The sequence below is a fragment of the Heloderma suspectum genome, chromosome 3, assembly GCF_057233095.1.
Source record: "Heloderma suspectum isolate Gila_16-S chromosome 3, 16-S_ref, whole genome shotgun sequence".
NCBI classification, from domain to species: domain Eukaryota; kingdom Metazoa; phylum Chordata; class Lepidosauria; order Squamata; family Helodermatidae; genus Heloderma; species Heloderma suspectum.
Window position 1 is genome coordinate 321,183,160 of NC_139460.1, and position 26,848 is coordinate 321,210,007.

General features: G+C 46.7%; 1 protein-coding gene across 2 annotated transcripts in view; it reads right to left on the minus strand.

Moving 5' to 3' along the window:
• LOC146351705 (cytochrome P450 2C39-like) overlaps nucleotides 1–25,410 on the minus strand; it is a 43,568-nt gene extending 18,158 nt beyond the window's left edge. Inside the window, exons 1-5 of one of the 2 annotated variants that reach the window (XM_084842089.1) lie at nucleotides 25,135–25,410; nucleotides 13,847–14,009; nucleotides 11,305–11,454; nucleotides 10,929–11,089; nucleotides 6,731–6,907 (exon numbers count right to left, since the gene is read on the minus strand). In XM_084842089.1, the coding sequence (XP_084698215.1) occupies nucleotides 6,731–6,907; nucleotides 10,929–11,089; nucleotides 11,305–11,454; nucleotides 13,847–14,009; nucleotides 25,135–25,305 (822 nt within the window). In that variant the 5' untranslated portion in view covers nucleotides 25,306–25,410. Of the gene's footprint in view, nucleotides 1–6,730; nucleotides 6,908–10,928; nucleotides 11,090–11,304; nucleotides 11,455–13,846; nucleotides 14,010–14,108; nucleotides 14,329–25,134 lie in introns of those variants that run through there. The other variant, XM_084842090.1, reaches the window with a different exon arrangement.
• Between the last annotated feature and the right edge of the window lie 1,438 nt (nucleotides 25,411–26,848).

Genomic DNA, 26,848 nt, shown 5'->3' on the forward strand with positions numbered 1-26,848 from the left:
TGACCCGCAGCACCAAGAACCAAAATGGCGCACAGCATGAAACACCAAAATGTCTATGGAGCAAAGGCCACTGGGATGCATGGTTGCCCATCTGGAGGACTGGGGAAGGGAGGGAGGTTAAAGAATGGTTAGTCTATTAACATTGCAGAACATGATTACCTGCCCATGTGGCAGTAGCATTTTCAGTGATCAGGGGTAACCACCATGCACCATGGTTAACCCAACCACAGGGCCTCTCTCTCAAACTTTCTACCATTGCTGGGAGCACATGGCTTGCTTTCTCTCTTCTCCTTGTGTAATGGAACACAAAATGGACTGAACAAACTCTTTTTGAAACCTGACGCTGTAATTCCATTTCTGCATGTGGGACTGGTAAGCACTCATCCTGTTTTGCCTCTTGTTTTTTCTCTGCTAGTTGCCTTTCTAACAGGAGGCAGAAATACCAAATAATCCCATCAGGTTATGGGCCCAGGCACACAGAGCAGGTTTTACCAGATTGTTTCCTGATTTTTTCTCCCTTCACTCACATAAAGAAGCAAATAAGGGATCAGGGAGCATTACAAATGATTAGGGATGTCAGAGAATTCCGCGACGGATCTCGGTGAGGCCGAATGCCAGTGCATTTGACCCCCCGAAAGGCGTGCGGGATGAAGTCCCCGCCACCCCTGCCCCACGAAAGGTGCATGAAACGGAGCACTTACCTGCTCCCGTCTGCGCTGCTTTGCGAATGGCGGCCGTCCTGCGGCCGCCATTCGCTTCCTCCTCTTCATAGCCATGATAGGCTACGTAAATACTAACATAGCCTATCATGGGTAATGCAGGGACGCCATTTGCATCCCTGAGGAGGCCGTGATAGACTATGTAAGTATTTACGTAGCCTATCACGGCTGGGGGGGGGAAACCCCAGCGTACACAAATGGCGGTGGCTACCGCCATTTGCATACGCTGGGGTTTTTCCCCCGGCCGTGATAGGCTATATAAATATTTACGTAGCCTATCACGGCTCAATACAGGGACGCAAATGGCGGCGGCTATGACAGCCGCCATTTGCATCCCTGCAGGGCTGCCCAGTGGCCGGATGTCCGGCTGCGGGCAGCCGGAGCCAGGGGGAGGGACGGAGCGCCTCCCCGCCACCACGGATGCCCCTGTGTGGAGCCAGGTAAGGGATTCGTACATCCCTACAAATGATAAACCAGGAGATGCAGGAGAATCTCAGAAATGGCTGGAGAAAGATGCAGTAGGAAAGGCTTTTATTTATGATGCATTAGATGACAATCACCTAATTCATGTAAAGGAGTCTAAAACATGCAAATAAATGTTAGACTGCCTCCAAGCTGCATTTGGATTTACACATTCTAAGCAAGAAATGTATAAATTGGGGCTTGACTCCATAAGAAATTGTGAGAGACATATAACAGATTTTGATCACGATTTTGATAAAGTAAAAACAAAAACCTGGATTATCATTTCCTAACGGACAAAAACTGGGATTTTTTATTGGATCTCTAAAAGAGAATTCTGGAAATTTGATCTGTGTCCTGGATGGGAGACCTGGGCTAAAATTTTAAAGATGCCATTTCGTGGTTGAGGGAGCAATGCATAGAACCACATGTTAATTCCCAGGCATCTGGATCAAATTACCTAGTGAGTGGGAAGAGGTGGTTCTTGAATCTTTCCAACCCAGGGAAAGATTCAAGAACCAATCACAGCATTGTTTTTACTGGTGAATGTCCTCCGGTATGTCCCTTCACCTAGCAACAAAAACTCCAACCCCTTGATCAATGGTAGCTCCCAAAATTTTAAACAGAGGGAACAAAGAAAGCACAAGAGGCTATCTCCAGAACCTCCAGAACCAGAGGCAGCGCGCCTATGGGCTTTAAACTGAAGTTGCCAGCTAGTAGCAATCCAGAACTTGTAGGCTACACTGATACAGACGGGGCCGGAGACAGCTCCAACCATAAATTCACCGGTGGATACTTGTTCATGTTTAGGAATGGGCCAGTCTCCTGGGCCAGCCAAAAACAAACAGCAGTAGCTCTGTCATCAATGGAATTGGAGTGCATAGCAGCAGCAGAAGCCCACAGAGGATTAACGTGGCTGAAACAGCTGCTGATGGATCTTGAAATAGACAAACAAAAACCGATTCAGATTGTGGAGGACAATCAGACTTTATCAAACTTTCTCAAGTGGAGAAAATTCAAGGATGCACCAAACATATAAGAGTAAAGTACCACTTAGAGCGTGACCTAGCAGAACAAGAGATTATTGAGATGAACTATTGTTCAAATACAGAGATGACAGTAGACATCTTAACTGAGCCACTACCAAGAGAATTCTCTGAGGGTTTGCAGCTCAAGAGGAAGCTTCCGGACTGTTGCATTCGATATTGAAAAAGGGTGTTGGGAATATTGCAATCATTTCTGCAAGTTACAGGAAGATAAGAACATAAGAAGAGCCATACTGGATCAGACTAAGAGTCATCTAGTCCAAAATTCTGTTCACGCAGTGGCCAACCAGCTGCCCATGGGGAATCCACAAGTAGGAAACCAATGCAACAGCACACCCCTGCCCATGTTCCCCAGCAACTGGGGTACATGAGCTTACTGCCTCTGATACTTAGGGATGTTGGAGAAATCCGCCACGGACTCCAGTGAGGCCGGATTCTTTGGAATCCGGCCCCCTGGAGTCTGTGGTGGAATGAACTACCCCCGCACCGCCACCCCCCAAAATCCCCCCGGGATGGACCCTACCTGGTGGCGGATACTCCGGGTCGGGTCGTCCTCCTTCCGCAGCCAGCCGGCGGAATGAAATGGCAGCCGTCATAGCGGCCGCCATTTACGTCCCTGCCCATGGCCATGATTGGCTACGTAAATATTTACGTAGCCTATCACGGCAAAGAGCAGGGATGCAAATGTCACCCGTTATGCCATTTACGTCCCTGCTGTTTTCGTGATAGGCTACGTAAATACTTACATAGCCTATCACGACCTAAGGCAGGAATGCAAATGGCGGCCGGCATAGCAGTATTTCACACAGCATCTAAGTTTACTGCCCCAAACTGCAAACTTTGGCTTATGCAGGAATTTAGTAGCTTCAGCACAGCAAAAGATTCAATCACCCTCCACAAACAGCTTTGTCCCCCTTCATTTTGAGTTCTTCTAAAAAGCTGCAGGCCTCAAGATTATTCCAAAAGGAGAATTAGGACTAGGGACATAGGGATGTCAGAGAATTCCTCGACGGATCTTGGTGAGGCCAAATGTTCCGAACTCCCCCGAAATCTGTCGTGGAATGAAGCCCCCCCCACAAAAGGAGCGCGGGACGAAGTCCCTGTTGCCCCAACCCACGAAAGGCATGCGAAACGGAGCACTTACCTGCTCCCATCCATGCTGCTTTGTGAATGGCAGCCATCCTGCGGCTGCCATTCGCTTCCTCCCCTTCAGCCATGATAGGCTACATAAATACTTACGTAGCCTATCATGGCTAACGCAGGGATGCCATTTGCATCCCTTCGGAGGCTGTGGTAGGCTACATAAGTATTTATGTAGCCTATCATGGAAGGGGGGGGAAACCCCTGTGTACGCAAATGGCGGCGGCTACCGCCATTTGCATACGCTGGGTTTTTTTCCCCCCTGCCATGATAGGCTACGTAAGTATTTACATAGCCTATCATGGCAAGGGGAAAAAACCCCCAGCATACGCAAATTGCAGCGGCTACTGCCATTTGTGTACGCTGGGGTTTTCCCCCCTGCCGTGATAGGCTATGTAAATATTTACGTAGCCTATCACGGCTCACTACAGGGACGCAAATGGCGATGGCTACGACAGCCGCCATTTGCGTCCCTGCAGGGTTGCCCAGCGGCCGGATGTCCGGCTGCGGGTGGCTGGAGCCAGCCGGCGGCTCCACAGTTTGGCCATGGAGCAGAGCCGGCCAGGCAGGATTCCGGGGGGAGGGATAAAGGTCTCTATTACCTTTATGTTTCTAGCTTTCTGATTGTACTGGAATAGCCTGTGCTTTGTCGTCTATTCACTGGGGGTTAAAAACAGAGTCCCACTGGTATGGAAGTGTGTGTTACAAGAAAAAAAAAATTAAAAAAGGTTTAAAGAATTGTTAGGGGCCTCCCCCTTGACCTCCCCTGCTGAACTACTGTTTGCACTCTCTGTTCGCTCTCTCTGATCGCTCGCTGTCTGGGAGCTTGCTTGCTTCTCTAGTCCCTAGACCAGCTGGGGCAGCTTCCTCTGCTCTGCTCTTTTATGAGGTGGGAAACAGACTGAAACTCCCCACCCGCACACTGGGAGTGTTCAGGCCATGCCCCTTCAATTCAATTGTTGCTCTTAGGAGCACATGGTGAGCACACGGTGACTCAGAATGGAAAGTCCCCTGGGCTTACTCCAGCCCACTCACCGCTTTGCCTTTGTCTCCTCTTCCACTGCAACTCCCCTGCCAAACTCCTGTTTGCTCTCCCTGTTCATTCACTCTCTGGGAACTTGTCTGCTTGTATAGCCCCTAGACCACCTGGAGAAGCTTCCTCTGCTCTGCAGCAGGAAACAGACAATCCTTTGTATGCCTACTTGGAAATAAGCCCCATTATGTTTACTGAGGCTGACCCCCAGGAAAGTGTGCACTGGATTCCAGCACAAGTTATTTTTGCAGTGAGGTTTGCAGCCTGATCCTCTGCATGTTTACTCAGAAATGAGTCCTGAGTTGTGAGCAGGGTACTGCAGCCTTAATACACTAGACACTCAATGCCAGTATAATGAATTGACTACCCTTTGAGCCCAGTCCTATGCATGTTTTGTCGCTGGTGTTTGTTTTGTTCATTTTGCACGAACTCTAGCTTCAGTGTTGAGGGAAAGGCACTTAATATATGCTCAGAGTTTCTCCATAACTGAGCCCTAGTTTTGAAAAAAGACTCCTTGACTGAATCCCAGTGAAGTCTTGGCATAAATGAAGTTGTGGGGAAGGAATGAGAGCTTGTGCATCGCAAGGAGGAAGGAGAGGAGACATCTATTTTCATGAAGACATCTGTTTTTATGAAGAGTTGCTGGAAGATGGTAGAATGAGGAGGGACTGTTCCATGGAGGGGAATGAAATTGGTAGGGGGAGAATGTAAGTGCTCAGAGGTGAAAGAAAAGCATTCTGCACATACTCAGAGGCATTCTATATTTAAGAACATAAGAAGAGCCATGCTGCATCAGACCAAGGTCCATCTAGTCTAGCATTCTCCATCTGTTCACACAGTGGCCAACCAGCTGCCCATGGGAAATCCACAAGCAGGATATGAGTGCAAAAGCACCCTCCCATCCATGTTCCTCTGCTGCTAGCATTGGTGAAATGTAAATAAATGTAAACAAATAATTAGGGTCGATTGAGTTTTGGTTTAGTTTTGTTAAGAGTTGTAGGAAGAAGGGGCGAGTGTGGTTCAATGAGTCACAGATCCATCTCTCAACCTAGGACACATTTTTACCATGGTCACCCAGCACTGTGCTTTGGGGGAGGGCAAGGATGGAGCACCAAACATCACAGTTCCTTAGCACCTGCTCCTCTCCTGCTGAAATGTTGCAGGTTTCTTGTCTGGGGGACACTGCCAATGATCTGTGCATTTTCATAGAAATTTACCCACAAACCGGGGGGGGGGGTGAGGTGAAGGGAAGTGAAACCAAATCACTCCTTCCCCCAACTGGAAAACTCCCTTTCCACGTGACTTGCTGTACTCATTCCTCTAAAACATTGCTGGTTTTTTACTTAGGGACATGTCTAGGCTGCCTGCAATTTTCAGAGTAATGGTCCACAAGGAATATAGGGAGATAAGTATGTCCTCTTTTGGAGACCCCCAAAATGTCAAGGCTTGCACAAAAAACCCTGGGGCTATCATTCTGCAGTTTAGCAGACATGATCTCCCCTGATGGGGCAATGAATCCTAAAATTTTCATCCAATCCTTCCAAGGAATAAAAAAGTTATTGGCATTTCCCTTTAAAATAAAATCAAAATATAAAGGCACATAGCACAAAACCCCCTGCAACTGTTTTTCAGACATTGGGCAGGTGTAATCTCCACATAAGGGAAACTATGCCTGCAACTATCTGCCAGTTCTGACCAAGAGAAAAAAAAGTTACAGTGTTTTGTTTTGTTAATTTCCCATGATAGTCAGCAGGAAGCACAAAGACTCAGTTTTCTGAAACATGACTTGGGTTTGGTACTGAGCTGAAGTGGACTGACTCCAAAATGACCCAACAAGAAGGTGGAAACAACGAACACCTAAGCTTCTTGGAAGACAGTGGCTTTAAAATATAATCAAGAAATCATCCTGCATGATCAGGATGATTTAAAAGATCAATCTTTTTGGTTTTCCCAGTATGTGTTTTGTGTGGAATGGGCCCTAACCCATACTCCTTTTTTTTAGTATAGAAGCAAAGTTCCATAGGCAAGATGCCTTGATGCATAAATTTCCACTCATCAACAGCCGCCCCATCACACTCCCAGTTGGGGTTATGAAAATATCTGCTGTTCTATTTTCCAGACATTTGAGGGGATGCACTCAAGTGGATTAGTGGATGTGTGGAGTATAACTCAGTTCACCAGGTGAATTTAATATGGGTGAAGTTTGCCCCGAATGCAACTATTATCTGAGGCCAAGAAAATTACTGGTGACTTGTGAGATATTACAGTCAATGGAGGAAAGATAATGATAACCTGGATGAGTAGTTTTCAAATAGAAATTCCAGACTTACTTTCTCCATCTGAAGGAGATAGAAATCTGTGAAATCCTGTGGCTCATGAAAGGATGGTTTCTCCTTATGCTTCTCTCTCTCCTCCTTGGCATGTGAAAGCACCATCCCCACAGCAGACAGTGCCTTTTTGTGAGGCCCTGGAAGATGTTTCATGATCCATGGGAACATTTCATACCACTATAGGGAAGACAAAAGCAAAATCCTGACGTCATCAGGGAGGAGGCGGGGTAACACCGTCCTCTATCAGCCAGCCCCCTTGTAATAGCACTTGGGTATCATGCTCTGGATTTTTCCTGAAGCTCATCATATTAATGTAATTCTCATTTAGTGAAGAGCTGGATTTTGCAGTTTCGTCTGAATCCCACAGTCACTGGATTTTGGGGTGGAGGAAAGAATTTGTATGAGCAGGGTGGGGCAGCAGCAAGGATGTCTTTTTTTGTTTTTTTAAAATGATATAATCCATCCATTCCCGACTATTGCCAGATTAGATTATTGGGATGTAGGGGTGCATAGTATGGAGCAAGCAACTAAATAAAAAGCCCCAGACAGCCATTCTTCATGTGGAAATGGATGTAGCTTCAGAAGAGATATAAGGAAGCATCTCTTCACACATCTCTTCCATCTCAAGGAGCGCCTCCAGCAACAACAGACAGGCCACTTAACAAGATCAGCCTCGGATGGCCTTCTCTCTGTCCCATCAGCCAGGACAGCTAGACTGGTGGGGACGAGGGAGAGGGCCTTTTCTGTGGTGGCCCCCACTCTGTGGAACTCCCTCCCTAGGGAACTCCACCATGCCCCCTCTTTAATGAGCTTCCATCGTGCATTAAAAACGTGGTTGTTCAGGCAGGCATTTGGGGTGGGTTAGGGTATTTTAGAAAATGTTTTTACTGTAGAATTTTATTGTTTTAAACTGTTTTATTGTACGCTGTACATCGCCCAGAGTGGCTGGGTGACCAATCAGATGGGCGATTAATAAATGTAATAATAATAACAACAACAACAACAACAACAACAACAGTGTATAATGAAATTATGGAAACAGCTGCCACACATTTTGGTACGAGCCACTTTCTTAGATGGTTTTCAAAAAGAATTAGCCAAAGATATGGGCGAAACAACTATCTGGGCTCAGGACAGAACCCTGAGGCTTGTCACTTGTCATTTCTCTTCAGGTTGATGAGGAGCCCCTGGAGAGCACTCTTTGAGGGGGTGATACATCAAGCAGCTATAACAGTAGCCAGCAACCAACTATAAAAGGAGTATCATATGTTCTGCATTGTACAGGCTTGTTGACAAGAATATCAACAGGGGCTTGTAAAAAGCTCTTTGCCACTCAAGCGGACTGCTTTGGAAGGTTGTGGGTTCTTGTGTGGCCCTTTTCACCTTCAGGCTTGTCTTCACAGAGGGGGCCAGGCTAAACACCTTAAAATGATGGCACAGGATATCTTTAAATCCTGGGGTGAAGTGTCTCTCAGGCTCCTATGCCAGGCAGCCTACCAACATGTTAATTCCCTCAAAAGAATGCAGAAATAGTAAAAATGTTTTCAGTTAATAGTGTTAAAAAGGTAGGGATGGTGGAGAATTCTGCCACGGACTCCAATGAGGCCGGATTCTATAGATGTCCGTGGCGGAACGGACCACTCAACTCCACCACCCTGCGAAGTTCGCTCACTCTGCTGCCGGTCTGCGGATGCAAATGGCGTCCGCTACGCCATTTGTGTCCCTGCTCTTTGCCTTGATAGGCTACATAAAGATTTACGTAGCCTATCACGGCAAAGAGCAGGGACGCAAATGGTGTAGGAGATGCCATTTTACGTAGCATAGCGGATGCTATTTGCGTCCACTATGTCATTTGCGTCCCTGCTCTTTGCTGTGATAGGCTATGTAAAGATTTACGTAGCCTATCACAGCAAAGAGCAGGGATGCAAATGGTGTCTGCTATGCCGGACGCCAGTTGCGTCCGCAGACCGGCAGCGAATGGAAGTCCAGCAGCGGATGGACCTGGCAGGCAGCTTCACGGACTCACTGTGGAGCAGACCCGGCCTGGGAGGATTCTGGGGGGAGGAACAGATCGCCTCCCCCCCATGGACCCTCCAGCGGACTCGTGAGTGGGGTTTGTACACCCCTATAAAAAAGATCTGGAAGGCTTGCACACTACTTCTGACCTTACGGTTGGCCTAATAAACATATTATCCCACTATGGATTTTGGAATTTAAAAATAATGACCAATTTTGCTGAAGAGTAAATCTACTGCATTCTGTGCCCACTGAGCGTGCTCATTGGGCCATGGGGGGAGATCTGATCCCTTCGATTTCCCCCCCTTATTTTCTACTTCTGCAAACCTCTTCTCCTGAGCATGCTTGTTTCTCAGTGGCTCTATTGGTTTGTTTATTTCTTTGATTTTTATCCTGCCTTTCTTCCAAAAAATGGCACTCAAGGTGGCTACAATTTGGCTACAATTCTGCTGGAACTCACTGAGTTCACTATTAGATGGAGCGATGATTTAGGATCCCTGAATCCAGCAGTGCGTCTACAATGCCGCGTCTGGGGATGTACAAAAAACTTACCTTGCTCCATTCTGGGGCATCTGAGGTGTGGGGGAGGTGCTCCGTCCCTCCCCCCGGAATCCTCCCTGGCTGGCTGTGCTCCGCAGCAGCTCTGCAGAGCTGCCAGCTGGGGCCGGCCACAGCCGGAGTTCCAGCCGCTGCCAGGCTGCTGCGGCCGCAAATGGATGCTTTTCCATGCTTTTTATTAACGCGATAGGCTACGCAAATATTTGCATAGCCTATCACGTTAATGAAAAGCACGGATGCAAATGGCGTCCAGGACACCATTTGTGGACGTAAAGGCCTTAGTTTAAGGTAAATGCAGCCATTTATGGCTGCATTTACCTTAAACTAAGGCCTTTACAGCCGCAAACGGCATCCTGGACGCCATTTGCATCCACAGTCACTTCCCTTCAACCAGCGATACAGCATGGCGGCCATATCGCTGTCAATCCGGAGCCGGAGGATCCGGCTGAAGAGGATTCCTCCTGGAGGCGGGGTCAGTTTTCCATTCCACCACGGACTCCGGGGGGCCAGATTCTTTAGAATCCGGCCTCATTGGAGTCCATGGCGGAATTCTCCCGCATCCCTAGCCGGGTCTCAGGCATTTTTTGAAAATGAAAATGACAGGTGGCTGCAACCCAGTGCTTTCATTTCATACATACCCACATGTCGCCTAGTAAAAAGGAAATATCAGCTGGGGTGGGAGGTTGTTTCCAAGGGACTGGGGGGAGCGGCTGGGAGTACGCCCTCGGCTAAAAGGGTGGTTGGGAGCAAGGTGTTGTTTTGCCTGAGCTCTGTGTGTGTGTGTTGGGGGGGGGGGTTTGTTGTTTCCTGCTTTTTGTTTTTTTACATTGTGTATGTTTGTCTGTTTTGTTGTGGTGTGTTTTTGTCTGGATTTTGTATGTGTGATTTGCTCGCTTTTTCTTTTTGTTTTTAATGTGGTCTGTGTAGGCTTTGCCTGGTTTTCTTTTCTTGTCGATGGTCTGTGTGTGTGTTGTGCCTGTTTGTGTTTCTCTCAGCGACACCAGTTGGTTTTCTGTGAACTGTGTACTTCGGGTTGCTTGTTTGGGGAAATGCGTAATTTAGTATTTGGAGCTCAGATCCACCTCTGTCTTGTACTCAGTTTCTTGGCCAACTTACTTGACTCTGTGCCTCATTGGTTTGGCTTCTGTAAAATGGGATGGCCACAACACACCCTCAAAATGTGCCCACTGGCCCAAAAAGGTTGGGGAACTTTGAGCTCATCTTCTTTCTGCATTGAGGTGGGCTTTTAAGATGGTTTAGTAGGCTTTTGTCTGTTAGATGCTGCTCTAACAGACTGTTAGATACACGCCAATATTAAAAATTAAGGATTCCATATTAATGTGAATAATTGGAGAAAAGTTGGGATAAAACTGTAACTCTAAATAGTTCAGTGTGACATATGTGGTCTCCTCACTCCTTTTTATCTTTACAATAATTGTGAGAAATAGGTGAGTTTTGAGACAGGAACTGGACAAAATGTGAGGGTGGATTTGAAGGCCCTGGTCTCACTTGTCCAAGTCTAACAGTATAACCACTGTCACAAAGGTTTTCATAATGCTGAGAGGGGAAATAGATCTAAGACAGAGACCTGTCTGAATCAATAAGGAAGAAAAATGTTACTCACCATATGAAAGAAGCTGCATAAAAATTTTAAGATAACATCAACAGCTTCCATCAGTTTCTGGAATTTTTCATCCTCAAGAGAAAATCGGTGTCCAAATGCCACAGCACAGATCACATTGGAGACTGAATTGGTGATGGGCGAGGAAGGGTCAAATGGCTGCCCTGAAAATTAAGGTATATTAATATTAATCCAACATCTCCTGTTAATACCCAGAGTGGGATTTCATGGTGATGCATGAGAAACACTTGGGATCTTTGGCAATTTATCTTTGTGTTAGAAATCACCATAAATGAAATTGCACTCCACAATGTACAGAGTACACCAAGATTTCTGCAGACTGGGACATGTGCCTGTATCATCTCCTCGTATTACATACCTTTTGCACGTGCAAAAGTCTCCACCAGCTGATGGGCCTCCTCTTTTATTTGGTGCTCCAGCCCTTTCTTCCCCAGTCCTAGTTTCCGCAGAGCAACTAGACCAAACCGTCTCTGCTGCTTCCAGGTGTGACCGTTTGAGATTACAATACCTGAAGCCATCATGGAGATATTGTTACTCTCAAATTCATGTTAAAATTGTTAGGTTGTCAGCCTAGCAAAGTCAGCATCTACCGGAGATCAAGCCCATGAATCAAGAGCTACCCAGTCTTTCAGATACTAAGGACTGTATGGCTGAGGCAGAATCAGTCTCCATCTAGTGCAGTTACTGATCCCACTTCTGCCACTGCATGTTTCTACAGCAGAACAGCATGGGGATCCAGAGTAGATCTCACAGTAAGGGAATGTTGAATATAAAACGTTTAACCCCTGCTACCAAAATAAACCCTCTTTAGCTTATAGACACTCAGTAGCCTAGTTTCTATGGTGTAGACATGTGATTGACACTACCACAAGACAGAAACTTTAAAAACGTAAGAAAATTAAGAAATGTATTAACTGAAATAAAGGAATTATTTACATTGGGGAATATGTCACTTTATGAATAATAGGTTAAGATTGCACAACTATGCTTGGTTACAGTTTCTAATACATAAGACAGTCTTTCCCAGCTAAATGAGCTCTCAGCAGCTTTCTCCCAAGACCACACTAGCCTCAACTCCACCCTAGCCAACATCACACAGCCGGGAATCGAGGCTGTGCAGCAGTCTTCTTCTGCCTCCAGCTGTTCCTGCTGTTTCTGTCGTCTACGACGGTTCAAGGACCTTCCCCGAAATTCCTTCTGCTCAGGCCTCTGCTTAAAGTAGGGATGTACGAAAATTCCTCCACGGATCTCGGGGAGGCCGAATGCCAGCAGAATCCCTGCGGAGCACAGCCGGCTGGCCAGGATTCCGGGGGGGAGGAACGGAGCGCCTCCCCCCCAACCATAAACATAATCTTTCGTACATCCCTAGCTTAAAGCCTTCTGGTGCCGGGCTCTGCTGCCTGCTCGAAGCTTCGCCACAGCCTCACTGCTTCCTGCTCTCCTGAGACACCGTCTCTGCCCTGAAAAGCTTCTTCCACAGGGCCCCCCCAACTGGAAGGCTTGTGTCTCCCCCAGGTCTGAGCTCTGCTTCCTTCAGCCCTCTCCCGACTGCCTCTCCACCTACTAGCCACCAACAGCCAACCTCCGTTTATTTTTCAAAGCCTTGCCCGGAACCTCAGGCCAATAACATTCTTTATGGGCCTTCCCACCACCAATACAATTGTTTGTTGCCCTGGCCAATTGAAATGGTGCATTTACTATCAGTCTGGTACTTATACTAACAGATGCCGCTGCTCCAGGTAATATTCAAACTGTCAGCTTGAAGCCAGCCCGCCACAGCAGCTGTAACCAAGGCAAGCACAACTGTCTTATGCCCAAGACACCATAGCGAAGCCAGGCTGCTGGCCTACTCGGTTACACTATGACCCAACTCAGAGGTCGCTCGTAGCATTCAAAAACTACAGGATACAAAGGAATAAAAATGCAGTGTTTCTTCACAGCTTCAGAAACTGCCTCAGAAGACCTCCTTCTTTTCCATCTGTGAGCAGTGAAACACTCATGGTTTGTACTCGCAGTGTTTTATGCCCAATAAGCAGTGTTGGCCATCCCAATTGGCTGGCTAATGGAAGACAGGAACTAGATCTCAGAAATTCCTGCAATTTACATTGTTACCCCAAAGAGCTTTCTATCGGCAGCTCCACAGATTATGATTCCTATGGGGGAAAATACTGGCAATTCCTGCAACAAAGATTTAACTTGTGGACATCACAGATGTGTATTTTCATATCTTTAGACACCACTGTAGTTCTTTTCTCTGGGTGGTTCTTTTCTATCATGAAAAGAACCACCGAAACCTATCTAAACCTGCCTGGGCCCCCAAATCAGCCACACAGGTCCTGCTCATAGGCCTGCCAATAAGTTCCATCAAGGCAGCAGGCCAAGACACAGGGCCTTTTCAGTGATGACCTAATCCCTGAAGAACTCCCTGCACAACAGATGTATGATATTTGGCTCCCTCTCAGGTTGTTTTCAAAGAATACTTTCCAACTGAAAAGTTCTTGGTGTATAATGTTAACTGCTGTTCCTTTTACCTATGCTATTGTATTAGATTATTTATGTTTTAAGTTGTTTTAGGTTGCAATCTTATGCATGCTTAGACAGACATAAGTCCTACAACTCCCAGCATTGGCTTTTCCATGTATACCTTTCAAGCCCTTGAAAACCTTGATCACAATCAGTTCATGTCACCTTTGTTGTCTTCCAAGTGAGGGTGATGCTCTGTTTTACAGATTTGGTGGCAATCCCATTAAAAGCTGGTAAACACAGTGCAATTGCTATTTCCAGAGTTCAGCTGCTAATGATCTCTCCAGCTGACTGAAACTTTCATAGAGAGATCCTTTGTTGTCTTATATTTTCTCTAGAAAAAAGAGCTGTACAAGTTCTTACTCTTCACAACTTACCCCTTCCTCTTGCTATAGCTTTTAGGAAAGGAGTCAGTGGTCGCTCAGAGAATTCTTCTGCATGGTTGATCAGCCCTTCTTTCACGGCTTGGAATCCACACAGAACTATCACAGGTTGAGATCCTAGCCACATGGTGTAAATATTTCCATATTGCTTTGCCAGCTGCCATTTGGGTCGAAGTAGAGAACAGAAATGTTGCAATCAAACAAAGCAGATTACTTCAAGTTAACACATGAACATCAGCCTTCCTCAGTTCCTCACCTCTGCAGTTTCTGGCCATGTGCACCTCTCCTCTCTGCCCTCTCTCCCACTTTTCCTTTCTCCCTCAGATGCTTGCCAGATCGTCCTTTCTCGCCTTTCCTTCATTCTCCTCCCTCCTCCTGCCTACATTGCACCTGCCTAGGATGAGGGCATCAGGGAGGCCTTCTGCCTACCCAGCCCCCCTGCGACAGGCAGGAAAGTGCTCAGTCCCACAGGAGCCTGCACCGGCTCCAAAACCTTTAGCACATTACAGTTTTGATGGCTGAGGGCCAAAGCAGACATTCCTTTAAATGCGTGTCGAGCAGCTAAGTCCAGGTGGTGTAGGGGGGATTTTAAGATCTGAATCAGGTGGCCCCCGCACTTACTCTTGAGTAAAAATGAAAATGAGACATAACAGATAGACACACACAGTTAAAGTTTTGGCCATTGGAGCAACCTTCTGCAACCTCATGCCCCCAGGTGTTTTGGACTACAACTCCTAGGATACCTCGTCATTAGCTTTGCAGGCTGGGACTGATGGGAACTGAAATCCAAAACATCTGGAGAGCACCAGGTGCAAGGGTCTCCAATTGGTTGGTCAGGACCCACTACTGGGTTACAGCCTGACCTAAGGTAGATCTCAAAAGCAGCAGTACCACTGTACAAAATATATGGTAAAAAAGAAAAGAAGTAGATTTCAAATGCATGTTCGGGCTCAAGGAGAGTCCCTAGTCTGAAAAGGATGAAGACTACTGGACTGGAGTGAGTTAATGGGTTGTGAGGAGTGTTTCACTGCTAAAAGCACTTGTTGTCAGAGGTGCTGCTGCAAGGGAAGATGAAGGTCAGAATAGATCGGAACTGGGATATTGCAGATGGCTGGCTGGGGCTCGAGGCCTGGCAAAAAATTGCTAGCTAGCTCGGCCTCCGGATGCCAGTCTGTAGAATCCCATGCTTGCCCATGTATTTGAAGTAGAATCCCACCCACGCTTGCCCATATATTGATGTAAGATTACACCTGTAATCTTACATAAATATAATATTGTAAAAATGGCTGCTTTGCAGTGCATAAAATCGGCCTTTACAAACAGGCCTAGCTGCAATTTTATGAAAAATGATGGCTTGGCAAGGGATTGGGTGGCGGCACAGCACTAGCCAGGCGCTCGCGGACTGCCCAGCAACTCGCTGTACATAACTGGTCCTAGTCTGGCGAGTTCACCCATCCCTACATCAGAGATCATAATGAGCATCACCTAGGCCAGGTCTGCAGAACCTCTTTTAGCCTGAGAGCTGAATTCTACTTCTCAGAGTCCACATTCCAGTGGTGGGGGGTTGCCAAAACCCAAAGGGGAAGGGGCACAAAAACAAGAAATATCAGCCTATTTTATCAACCTTTTAGAATGAGGGAAAAAACTGGACAAAAGCTGGGAAACCCCCGAAGAACTGGTATTTGGGGGAAAGAGGGCATGGTCTTCTGTGGAACCCTGGAGTTCCAGATTGGGGGGCCTGAGGGCCAGATTTCTCCCCCCCCCCTGCAATGCTCTAGGCCATGGTGCAACATATACCAGCTTATGGTGTGGTGCACGCAGAGCGAAAGGGGGCATGCGGAGAAACCGGTTTTATTTTTTCCTTCTCCAGCCAAATACATGTAAGACATACCTGAGGGGAGTATGTTTGATAAGGGCACTGCTATTAGATGCCTTGTGTCTTTGGCCCATCCCTTAAAAACTGCATAGGATATTCTGAAGCAGTAACATTTCAAGAGAGATTACTGGTTCGTTTATTGATTTATTAAGTTATCTTGCTGGATGTTATGGAGAAAAGATATGACATTATCCTTAAAACGGTATGTTCCACCAAATTAGTAAAAGACAATAAATCCCAATTAATACTGGGAAATTTTCTTGAATTATATGCAGAACAATAAGATCTACTGAAAAAACAAAAGTATTGTGGGTAGGGAGATCCCCCTAATCTAGATAGGGGATGACACCTAGTCCTGGATGGGGTTCCACTCCCATGAAGGGTGAAGAGAGCAAATTGATTGTGCTCCTGGACTTGCTGCTAACTGCTCAGGTGGTGGCAGTAGCCAGGAGTGCCTTTTACCAGTTATGGCTAGTATGCCAGTTGAAACCCTGTCTGGAGAAGAAAAGGCTTTCCTCAGTTATTCATCCTCTGGAGAATCCAGGCTGGACTGCTGTAATGCACTGTCTGTGGGGATGCCTTTGAAGTAGGGGTGTATGAAAGCCCGCTTACCTGGCTCCGCCGGGTTCCGCAGGTGGGGGGCAGGCAGCGCTCTGTCCTTCCCCCCGGAATCCTCGACGGGGGGGGGGGAGGCACTCCGTCCCTCCTCCCAGAATCCTGCCCGGCTGTCTCCGCTCTGCAGCCAAGCCGCGGAGCCGCCAGCCAGCTCCGGCCGCCCGCAGCCGTACATCTGGCTGCTGGGCAACCCTGCAGGGACGCAAATGGTGGCTGTCGTAGCCGCCACCATTTGCATCCCTGTATTGAGCCATGATAGGCTATGTATATATGTATGTAAATATTTACATAGCCTATCACGGCAGGGGGGGAAAAAATCCAGCGTACGCAAATGGCGGTAGCCGCCGCCATTTGCGTACGCTGGGTTTCCCCCCCCCCCGCCGTGATAGGCTACGTAAATACTTACGTAGCCTATCATGGCCTCCTCAGGGATGCAAATGGCGTCCCTGCGTTACTATGTAAGTATTTACATAGCCTATCATGGCGGAAGAGGAGGAAGCGAATGGCGGCCGCAGGACGGCCGCCATTCACAAAGCAGTGTGGACGGGAGCAGGTAAGTGCTCCATTTCGCGCACCTTTCATGGGGTGCGGGCGGCGGGGACTTCATCCCGCACACCTTTTGTGGGTTGGGGGGGCGGGGGCTTCATTCCGTGATGGATTTCGGGGGACCGAATGCACTGGCATTCGGCCTCACCGAGATCCGTCGCAGAATTCTCTGATATCCCTACTTTGAAGACAGTTTTGAAACTTCTGCAGAATAGTTCTCCGCATATTGGTGAGGGCCAGGCATTTGGCTCATGTAGGGATGTACGAAAGTCACTTACCTTTTCGAAGGGTGACATTCGCGGTGGGGGGGAGGCGCTCTGTCACTCCCCCCGAAATTCTGGCCGGGGGGGGAGGGACTCCGTCCCTCCCCCCTGAATCCTGGCCGGCCGCCTCCACTCCGCAGGGATTCTGTGGAGCCACCGTCTGGCTCTGCCAGTGGCTGGACATCCGGCCACTGGCTAGCAGGGACGCAAATGGCGGTGGCCGTAGCCGCCGCCGTTTGCGTCCCTGCAGTCAGCCGTGATAGGCTACGTAAATGTTTACGTAGCCTATCATGGCCGATTTTTTTTAAAAAACGCGCGTACGCAAATGGCGGCGCCCATGGGCGCCGCCATTTGCGTTCCTTATTTTGGCACATCTTAGTCTACGTAAACATTTACATAGACTAAGACGGCGAAAATAAGGGGAACACAAATAGCGTAGCATCGCCATTTGCGTACGCTGTGGTTTTTTCCCCCCTGCCATGATAGGCTACGTAAATATTTACGTAGCCTATCATGGCTCAATACAGGGATGCAAATGGTGGCGGCTACAACAGCCACCATTTGCGTCCCTGCAGGGCTGCCCAGCGGCTGGCTGTCCGGACGCAAATGGCATCCCTGCGTTAGCCATGATAGGCTACGTAAGTATTTACGTAGCCTATCACGGCTGAAGAGGAGGAAGCGAATGGCGGCCATTCGCAAAGCAGGACGGCCGCCATTCGCAAAGCAGCGCGGATGGGAGCAGGTACGTGCTCCGTTTTGCATGCCTTTTGTGGGGTGGGGGTGGCAGGGACTTCGTCCCACGTGCCTTTCGTGGGTTGCGGGGGGCAGGGGCTTCGTTCCGCGATGGATTTCGGGGAGCCGAACGCACTGGCATTCGGCCTCACCGACATCCGTCGTGGAATTCTCTGACATCCCTAGCAAGATCATTGAGCGAGTGGTGGTGGTGCAGTTCAAAGGCACACTTGGAAGAAGCCGATTATCTAGATCCATTTCAGTCGGGCTTCAGGCCTGGGCATGGGACAGAAATGGCCTTGGTCACTTTGGTGGATGATATGAGGAAGGCTTTGGATAGGGGTGAATGCTTCTTCCTTGTTCTCCTCGACCTCTCAGCGGCTTTTGATACCATTGACCACGGTATCCCCTGGAACACCTGGAGGGGTTGGGAATTAGATACACAGTATTATGGTGGTTCCAGTCCTTCCTCTCCGGCAGGTACCAGAGGGTAGCACTGGGAGAGGAGGTCTCGGACCCATGGCCGCTCACTTGTGGGGTGCCACAGGGTTCCATCCTCTCCCCGATGCTATTTAAAATCTATGTGAAGCTGCTGGGGGCTATCATCAGGAGGTTTGGGGTGCAGTGTCATCAGTATGCGGATGACACGCAGCTCTACCTCTCATTCAAATCTTCAGCAGGGTTGGCCATGGAATCCCTGTCTAAATGTCTGGAGATTATGAGTGGCTGGTTGGGGAGGAATAAGCTGAAACTGAACCCTGACAAGACCCAGGTACTTTTGGTGGGAGACAAGAGTAGATTGGGGGACATTTACCTGGTGCTGAATGGGGTATGGCTACCCTTGATAGGCCAGGTCTGCAGCCTGGGGGTCATTTTAGACTCCCAGGTGTCTATGGAGGCTCAGGAGTCAGCCGTGAGCCGGACAGTGTTGGACCAACTCCATCTGATATGGTGGCTGCACCCCTACCTTCCCAACCACCTGCTCCCATCAGTAGTGTATGCCCAGGTCTCCTCTCATCTAGACTACTGTAATGCGCTCTATGTGGGGTTACCCTTGAAGATGGTTCGGAAGCTGCAGCTGGTGCAAAACGTGGCGGCTCGCCTGATTAAAGGCAGCCGCCAGCGTGATCACATCACTCCAGTGAAGGAGTTTCACTGGTTACCAGTTGTTTTCCAGGCCAAATTCAAGGTGTTGGTTTTGACCTTTAAAATCTTACGCGGTTCCGGCCCAGCCTATCTCAGGGAGCACCTCCAGCAACACCAGATAGGCCGCTCAACAAGATCAGCCTTGGATGGCCTTCTCTCTATCCCATTAGCCAGGACAGCTAGGCTGGTGAGGACGAGGGAGAGGGCCTTCTCTGTGGTGGCCCCCACTCTGTGGAACTCGCTCCCTAGGGAACTCTGCCATGCCCCCTCTTTAATGAGCTTCCGCCATGCACTGAAAACTTGGTTATTCAGGCAGGCATTTAGGGTGGGTTAGGGTATTTTTAAATAATGTTTTAATGTATAATTTTACTGTTTTAAATTGTACCATTGTACATCGCCCAGAGTGGCTGGGTGACCAGCCAGATGGGCGATTAAGAAATTTAATAAAAAATAAATAAATAAAATCGGATCTTATTCAGCAGTACAGCTGGATAAAAGATTTGGGCTAATTTCAATAGGTGATGTGTTTTTTATTTGTACTTTTCTTCCCAGTAGTTCCTATTCAGATGGTCAACCACGTTTTTCAGAGCCCTTCTCTGGGGAAAGCGCTGTTCTCAGTTTGTCTAGCATTTAAACAAGTAGTTACATTTCTTTCTTCCTTCTTTCATACACAAGCATATGGTTCCAAAAGCTAAGCCCACGGAGGAACAGCTTAACAATTTTTTGTATAAAATTTTGTATTATCAACATTTTTTTACCTATTGAGGAAGCCAGTACCTACTTTTGGTACGTTTGAATCTGAATTGTTTTAGTCCCACATAATATAACATAATATTAATGTTATATATATATATATATATAACATATATATATAATCTTCCATCCTGGAAGATGGGCTGTTGGCTAGGGATGGGTTGCACCTCACAAAGGCTGGGAAGAATGTGTTTGGCCACAGCATGAAGAACTTCATCAGGAGGGCTTTAAACTGAATCCTACGGGGAAGGGAGATGTAATGTTGGGGGTAACAATGGACGTAGGCGCATGCACTGCAACGGAGAGAACAGCGCTGATAGCGCCCAATAATAGTCTTCAGACACAGGTAGGAAGAAAGCCAGACTATGAAGCACATGGTCTTCGATGTCTATATACTAATGCCCAGAGTATGGGAAACAAACAGAACGAACTTGAACTCTTAATACAGGAGGGAAATTATGACTTGATAGGTATAACTGAGACTTGGTGGGATGACTCTCATGACTGGAATACAGCAGTTGAAGGATATAACTTGTTCAAAAAGAACAGGAGGAACAGAAAGGGAGGCGGGGTTGCACTGTATGTGAAAAATACATATCTCTGCACAGAAATACAGGAGGAGGAGCTTGGTAGCCCCATCGAGAGCATCTGGGTTGAAATAAATGGAGCAAAGAATAAAAGGAACCTGGTGGTCGGAGTCTACTACCGGCCACCCAATCAAGGAGAAGACAAGGATGAAACTTTTGAAAAGCAAATAGCCAATGTTTTAAGGAAGCATGATGTAGTAGTAATGGGGGACTTCAATTTCCCCGATATTTGTTGGGAGACAAATTCTGCAAAACATGGCCCCTCCAGGAAATTCCTGACTTGTGTGGCGGATAACTTCCTCCTACAGAAAGTAGAGGAAGGAACTAGAGGATCGGCTATCCTTGACTTGATCCTAACCAACAGAGATGACTTAGTGGATAAAGTCGCAGTTACAGGAACTCTGGGGGAAAGCGACCATGTTGTACTTGAGTTCTTGGTTCTAAGGGAAGCAAAAGCCGAGTGTACTCAAACGCGTACCCTGGATTTTAGGAAAGCTGATTTTAATAAACTCAGAACAATGATCAGTAAGGTCCCATGGCAAGCAATGCTAGTGAGAAAAGGAGTCCAAGATGGGTGGGAACTTTTAAAAAAGGAAATTCTCAAGGCACAATCACAAACAATTCCAACAAGAAGAAAAGGTGGAAGACAACAGAAGAAGCCAATGTGGCTTCACAAAAAGCTTAGGGATGACCTGAAAACAAAAAAGGACACATATAGGAAGTGGAAAGAAGGCCAAGTAACAAAGGAAGAGTACAGGCAGGTAGCACAGAATTGCAGGGATGGCGTCAGGAAGGCTAAAGCGGAGAACGAGGTGAGGTTAGCGAGGGATGCTAAAAACAACAAAAAGGCTTTCTTCAGCTACGTGCATAGTAAAAGGCAGAGGAAAGAAATGGTTGTTCAGCTATTAAATAAGGATGGCAAAATGATAACAGAGGACAAAGAAAAGGCAGAGGTGCTCAATTCCTACTTTGGCTCAGTCTTCTCCCAAAAGAGGGTCTATGACCCCCCTGGCAAAGGCGAAGTACAGGCTGAAGGGGCAGGATTGCAGCTTGAGATCGACAGGCATATGGTCAAGGAACACCTCATTACTTTGAATGAGTTCAAATCTCCAGGGCCAGATGAACTGCATCCTAGAGTCATAAAGGAACTGGCAGAAGAACTCTCAGAACCGCTGTCTATTCTCTTTGAGAAATCATGGAGGACCGGGGAAGTGCCAGATGACTGGAGGAGGGCTAACGTTGTCCCTATCTTCAAAAAGGGTAAAAAGGAGGAACCTGGGAACTACAGACCAGTCAGTCTGACATCAATCCCTGGGAAAATTCTGGAGCAGATCATAAAGCAATCCATCTGGAAGCACCTTGACAACAATGCCATGATTACTCGAAGCCAACATGGATTTGTCAAAAACAAGTCCTGCCAGACAAATCTGATCTCATTTTTTGATCAAGTCACCTCCCTTGTAGACCATGGGAATGCTGTAGACATCATATACCTCGACTTCAGCAAAGCTTTCGACAAAGTGCCCCATGATATCCTGATGAGCAAACTTGCTCGAAGTGGGCTAGATGAAACAACGATCCGGTGGATCCACAGTTGGCTACAGAATCGGACTCAAAGAGTGCTTATCAATGGGACCTTCTCAAGCTGGGGAGAGGTAACGAGTGGGGTACCGCAGGGCTCAGTCCTGGGCCCAGTGCTCTTCAACATTTTTATTAATGACTTGGAGGAGGAGCTGCAGGGAATGCTGATCAAATTTGCAGATGACACAAAATTGGGAGGGATAGCTAATACTTTGGAAGACAGAAACAAAATTCAAAGTGATCTGGATAGACTGGAGCGCTGGGCAGAAAACAACAGAATGGCATTTAATAGGGACAAATGCCAAGTTCTGCACCTAGGAAAAAGAAACCAAATGCACAGTTACAAGATGGGGGATACGTGGCTCAACCACACTACGAGCGAGAAGGATCTTGGAATTGTCGTCGATCACAAGCTGAATATGAGCCAACAATGTGATGTGGCTGCAAAAAAGGCAAATGCTATTTTGGGCTGCATTCATAGAAGCATCGCTTCCAAATCCCGGGAAGTACTAGTTCCCCTCTACTCAGCACTGGTTAGGCCTCATCTGGAGTACTGTGTCCAGTTCTGGGCACCACACTTTAAGAAGGATGCAGACAAGCTGGAGAGGGTTCAAAGGAGGGCAACAAAGATGATCAGGGGACTGGAAACAAAGCCCTATGAAGAGAGACTGAAAGAACTGGGCATGTTTAGCCTTGAGAAGAGAAGACTGAGGGGAGATATGATAGCACTCTTCAAGTACTTGAAAGGTTGTCACAGAGAAGAAGGCCAGGATCTCTTCTTGATCATCCCAGAGTGCAGGACACGGAATAATGGGCTCAAGTTACAGGAAGCCAGATTCCGACTGAACATCAGGAAAAACTTCCTGAGTGTCAGAGCAATACGGCAATGGAACCAATTACCTGGGGAGGTGGTGGGCTCTCCCACACTGGAGGCCTTCAAGACGAGGCTGGACAGCCATTTGTCAGGGATGCTCTGATTTGGATTCCTGCATTGAGCAGGGGGTTGGACTCGATGGCCTTGTAGGCCCCTTCCAACCCTACTATTCTATGATTCTATATATATATATATATGTGCGTGCGTGCGTATTCTCACACACACACACACACACACACAATTGATCATTTAACTACTAGAATTTTTATTATTTTTTACCACCATACTAAGAGAGTTTAAATCAATTTCTAATTGCAGGATATGACTCTATGTTTAATGAGCTAATGCACTGATGGTTAACTTTATTATTGCTTTTACTATGTTTTGTACAAACAACAATTGCCTTTTGTTAAATAGTCGATTTCTGAAGCTTCAATCCTTGAAACACTTCAGTGGGAATAAGCCCCATTGAACACAGTGTGGGCAATTTCTGAGTAGACATGCACAGGATTGCACTGCTGAGTATATCTGGTGATGGATATGCTGAATTCAGTTTAATATATTGGGCCCTCTTAAGTGTGTGGGGCAGTGGGGGAAGAAAGCCACTCAAATATCGCAGTATTTATGCAGCTTCCATATTTTTTGTGAATCTCCCAGAGAGTTTTTTTTTTTTTTTAACTACCCAGAGAGCTTCAGCTATTGGGCAGTATAGAAATGCAATAAATACATAAATACATACAGAGATATGTGCAGACATACATACAGACATAAATCTCAGTCCATGCAGGCCAATATAAATACTTATGATAGTGAGGATATAATGCCACCCTTTCTGTAGACCCAAAGGTTTAAAAGATATTCTGGAGGGCACAGGAATGAAACAACTAGGACAACAGGTTTAATGTTATATGGAAATATTTCATCATAAAGAGACATAAACCTATCTATAGAGGACCCAGGCCATGAAAGATTTTATAGGGTCAAAACCAGGGCCCTGAAACAGGCCCAGAAGCCAGCTGTCAGTCTGCTTGAATGAGATTGTGCCAGTTTTTCACTCCCATGAAAAGATGTGCTGCAGCTTTTGAAACATTTCCAGGAGCAGCGCCATCTGGAGCACATTGCATCTATCTTTCAGGTTACAAAGGCAAAGAGAAATGTAGCAAGATCCTGGCTCTCGAGGAGGGGGCACAGCTGGTGTATCGGCTGCAACTGAAAAAAGGCACTCCTGGCCACTGTTGCAGTTGAGTGTGGGACTCGGAGGAACGCCCTGCACCTGCTCCAACGGTGTGATGGGCAAGTATAGCAAGATGACTGAAACATGCTCAGTCACAAGTAACTCACCTGACCCAGAAAGGGCTGCTTTTAGTCCTACCTTAATGATGTTACCAACTGAAGTCCTGGTATTTCTTTCTCTCACACAGTGGGGAGCATTCTATTTTACATGAAACTGTACATACAGCTAGTTATACAAGCAGCCATTTTCCTATTCTATAATTAAAATAGGACCTGCAACAAAATATGGCAGTGGGGAGTACTCCTATTTAGGATCATCCATCCCATTCCCCCTCCTATTCAGTTTTCCATTTCTCCCATAATACTCAGTAAGCATTCCATGGCCAGTGAGAACACTCAGTCATCATTGGGCTGTTTTGTTGTGTCCCCTTTTTCTTTGTTGCTAAACATTTTTTGTCCTTCTGCAAACGTTGGAGCTCCCCCATGCCTGCTTATACCGCCCTCCTATTCATGGATGGGGCTGTTTTGGCTGCACAAGAACTGGCTCTCAGAGAATTGAGAGTGTTATTAGTATATAGGGGAAGAATTGAGCATTGTTGGAAATGAAACCAAATGGAAGAGGGGTCTGTATATATTCAGTGGAATCATAAGAACTGAAAATCCCCACTCATCTGATAATTGTGTGTACACGTATATACATATACCATAGGATACATACATAGCATAATATCTATAAAATGAACAGTGGTTTAGATGAGAAAGAATATTATTAAAAGAGTTTCTGATAATCACAATCCTAAAATCTCCTATATTTAAATACATTTTCTTATTTTTGTACCTTAATATGCTGTTCATCACTTTGAGAACCTTTGGGCCAAAAAGTAGTGTACAAATAGGCCTGAATTAAGAAGAATACTAAAATATTTTTCCATATCACATTTGTTCCAGGCATTTTATTAACACAACTCTTTTGTCCACAGTTACCATAGGGGGGAAAAAAAAGAATTCAAAATTCTCTTCACAAAACCTCATACTCAGCTTAATGAGGTATTGGTTAATTATTTAGAAAGAAGTACCTTAGTGAGAATACCTTCATAAAATCTAATTCCAATCCGCCATATGCTTCCTATGACAGGGAGTGGAAGAGGCCCCGGAGGGTAGCGTCTGCCAGGCCAGAATTGTTTCAGGAAGCGCAGAATCAGAAGAGCCACCAGTATAACAATCAAAAATGCCCTTATTTCCATCATTCTCCTGCCTTCTCATTCACTTTTATTCTTCTAATATGTCTGGGTATGTTGAATCCGCCTTCTATGATAGCCTTTTGCTTTCCTCAGAGACGTTGCCACTTCTCTTTCTCCTTTTCCCTATTCACATCTATTTATATTCTCCAATTACAAGAAACAAATATGCAACAAGTCTGACATCATATCCAAGTAGCCTTGGAATGTGGTTCTCCAGGCATGTGTCACAGTAGCTGATTCTGAAATGTGTCACTCTAATGATTGGAAGGAGGAGAGTTTAATAAGAGATGCCAGTATAATCCAGGTCAAAGCTAACATGGGATTGATTTCTGGCCACAAATATAGGAAAAAAGCAGTGTATCGTATGTTCATGAAATATATTTGTTGTTGTTCAGTCGTTCAGTCGTGTCCGACTCTTCGTGACCCCATGGACCATAGCACGCCAGGCCTTCCTGTCCTGCGCTCTCTCCCGGAGTGTGCTCAAGTTCATATTCATTGCATCCGTGATGCTATCTAGCCATCTCATCCTCTGCCGTCCCCTTCTCCTATGAAATATATACGAACATAGGAAAAGCCCTGCTGGATCAGACAAAAGGCCTAGGCAGTTCAGCATCCTGTTTCCAACAGCAGCCAACCAGATGCCTCTTAGAGGCCCACAACCTGGACAGTAAGTTAACAGCCCTCTTCTGCTACAGTCAGCTCTCTAGCAACAGGTTTTCAGAAGCAAGCTGTTTCTGATGCAGGGAGTAGTATAAATAGCCATTGGTAGACATATTCTCTATGATTTCTCCTAAATCTTCTAGGTTGGTGGCATCATGGATGTGTGAATCCTATGTCTTTTATTTCCTGGGACTATTCTCTTTTGCCTGTCTGCACTCTCAGCTGTCCAAGGAAATTTGCAAGCGGATGTGCATAGCCTAGCCTACTCCAACCTGGTGCCCTTAGATTTGTTGGTGGCCATACTGGCTAGGGATTAAGGAAGCTGTAGTCCAACACAGCTTGAAGGAGCGAGGTTGAGAAAAGCTCCCGGCAGAGACCATCCTGGAAAGTGCCAGTCACACCGTCAAAAAATGGGTTGGTTCTTCATTTACGTTGCACATTAGGCTTTGCCCATAAATGCTCCAAGCTAACTCTAATTCCACTAGTTGTGGATGGGAAGTGATCACAGTTATGGTGGTGAGTGTGAATGTATGTGTGTACCAGGGAGATGATGATGGATTTCCCAGAAACAGGGGTACATGGCCTTCGAACCAATACCTAGGGATGTCAGAGAATTTCTCCACGAATCTCGGGGAGGCCAAATGCCAGCGCATTCGGCCCCCGAAATTGGTGGAGAAATAGTCTGCCCCCCCGCCCCCCCCGGGAGGGACTTACCTTGTTCGAATGTCCCTTGTGGTGGCGGCTCTGGCGGCAGTTCGGCGGCGGCAGCGGCCGGTCTTCCGACTGGCTGCCGCTGCCGCCATTTCCAAGTAAAACAAACAAACAAACAAAAGTGATAGGCTACATAAAGATTTACGTAGCCTATCACGGCTGACTTTGAAAAAAAAAA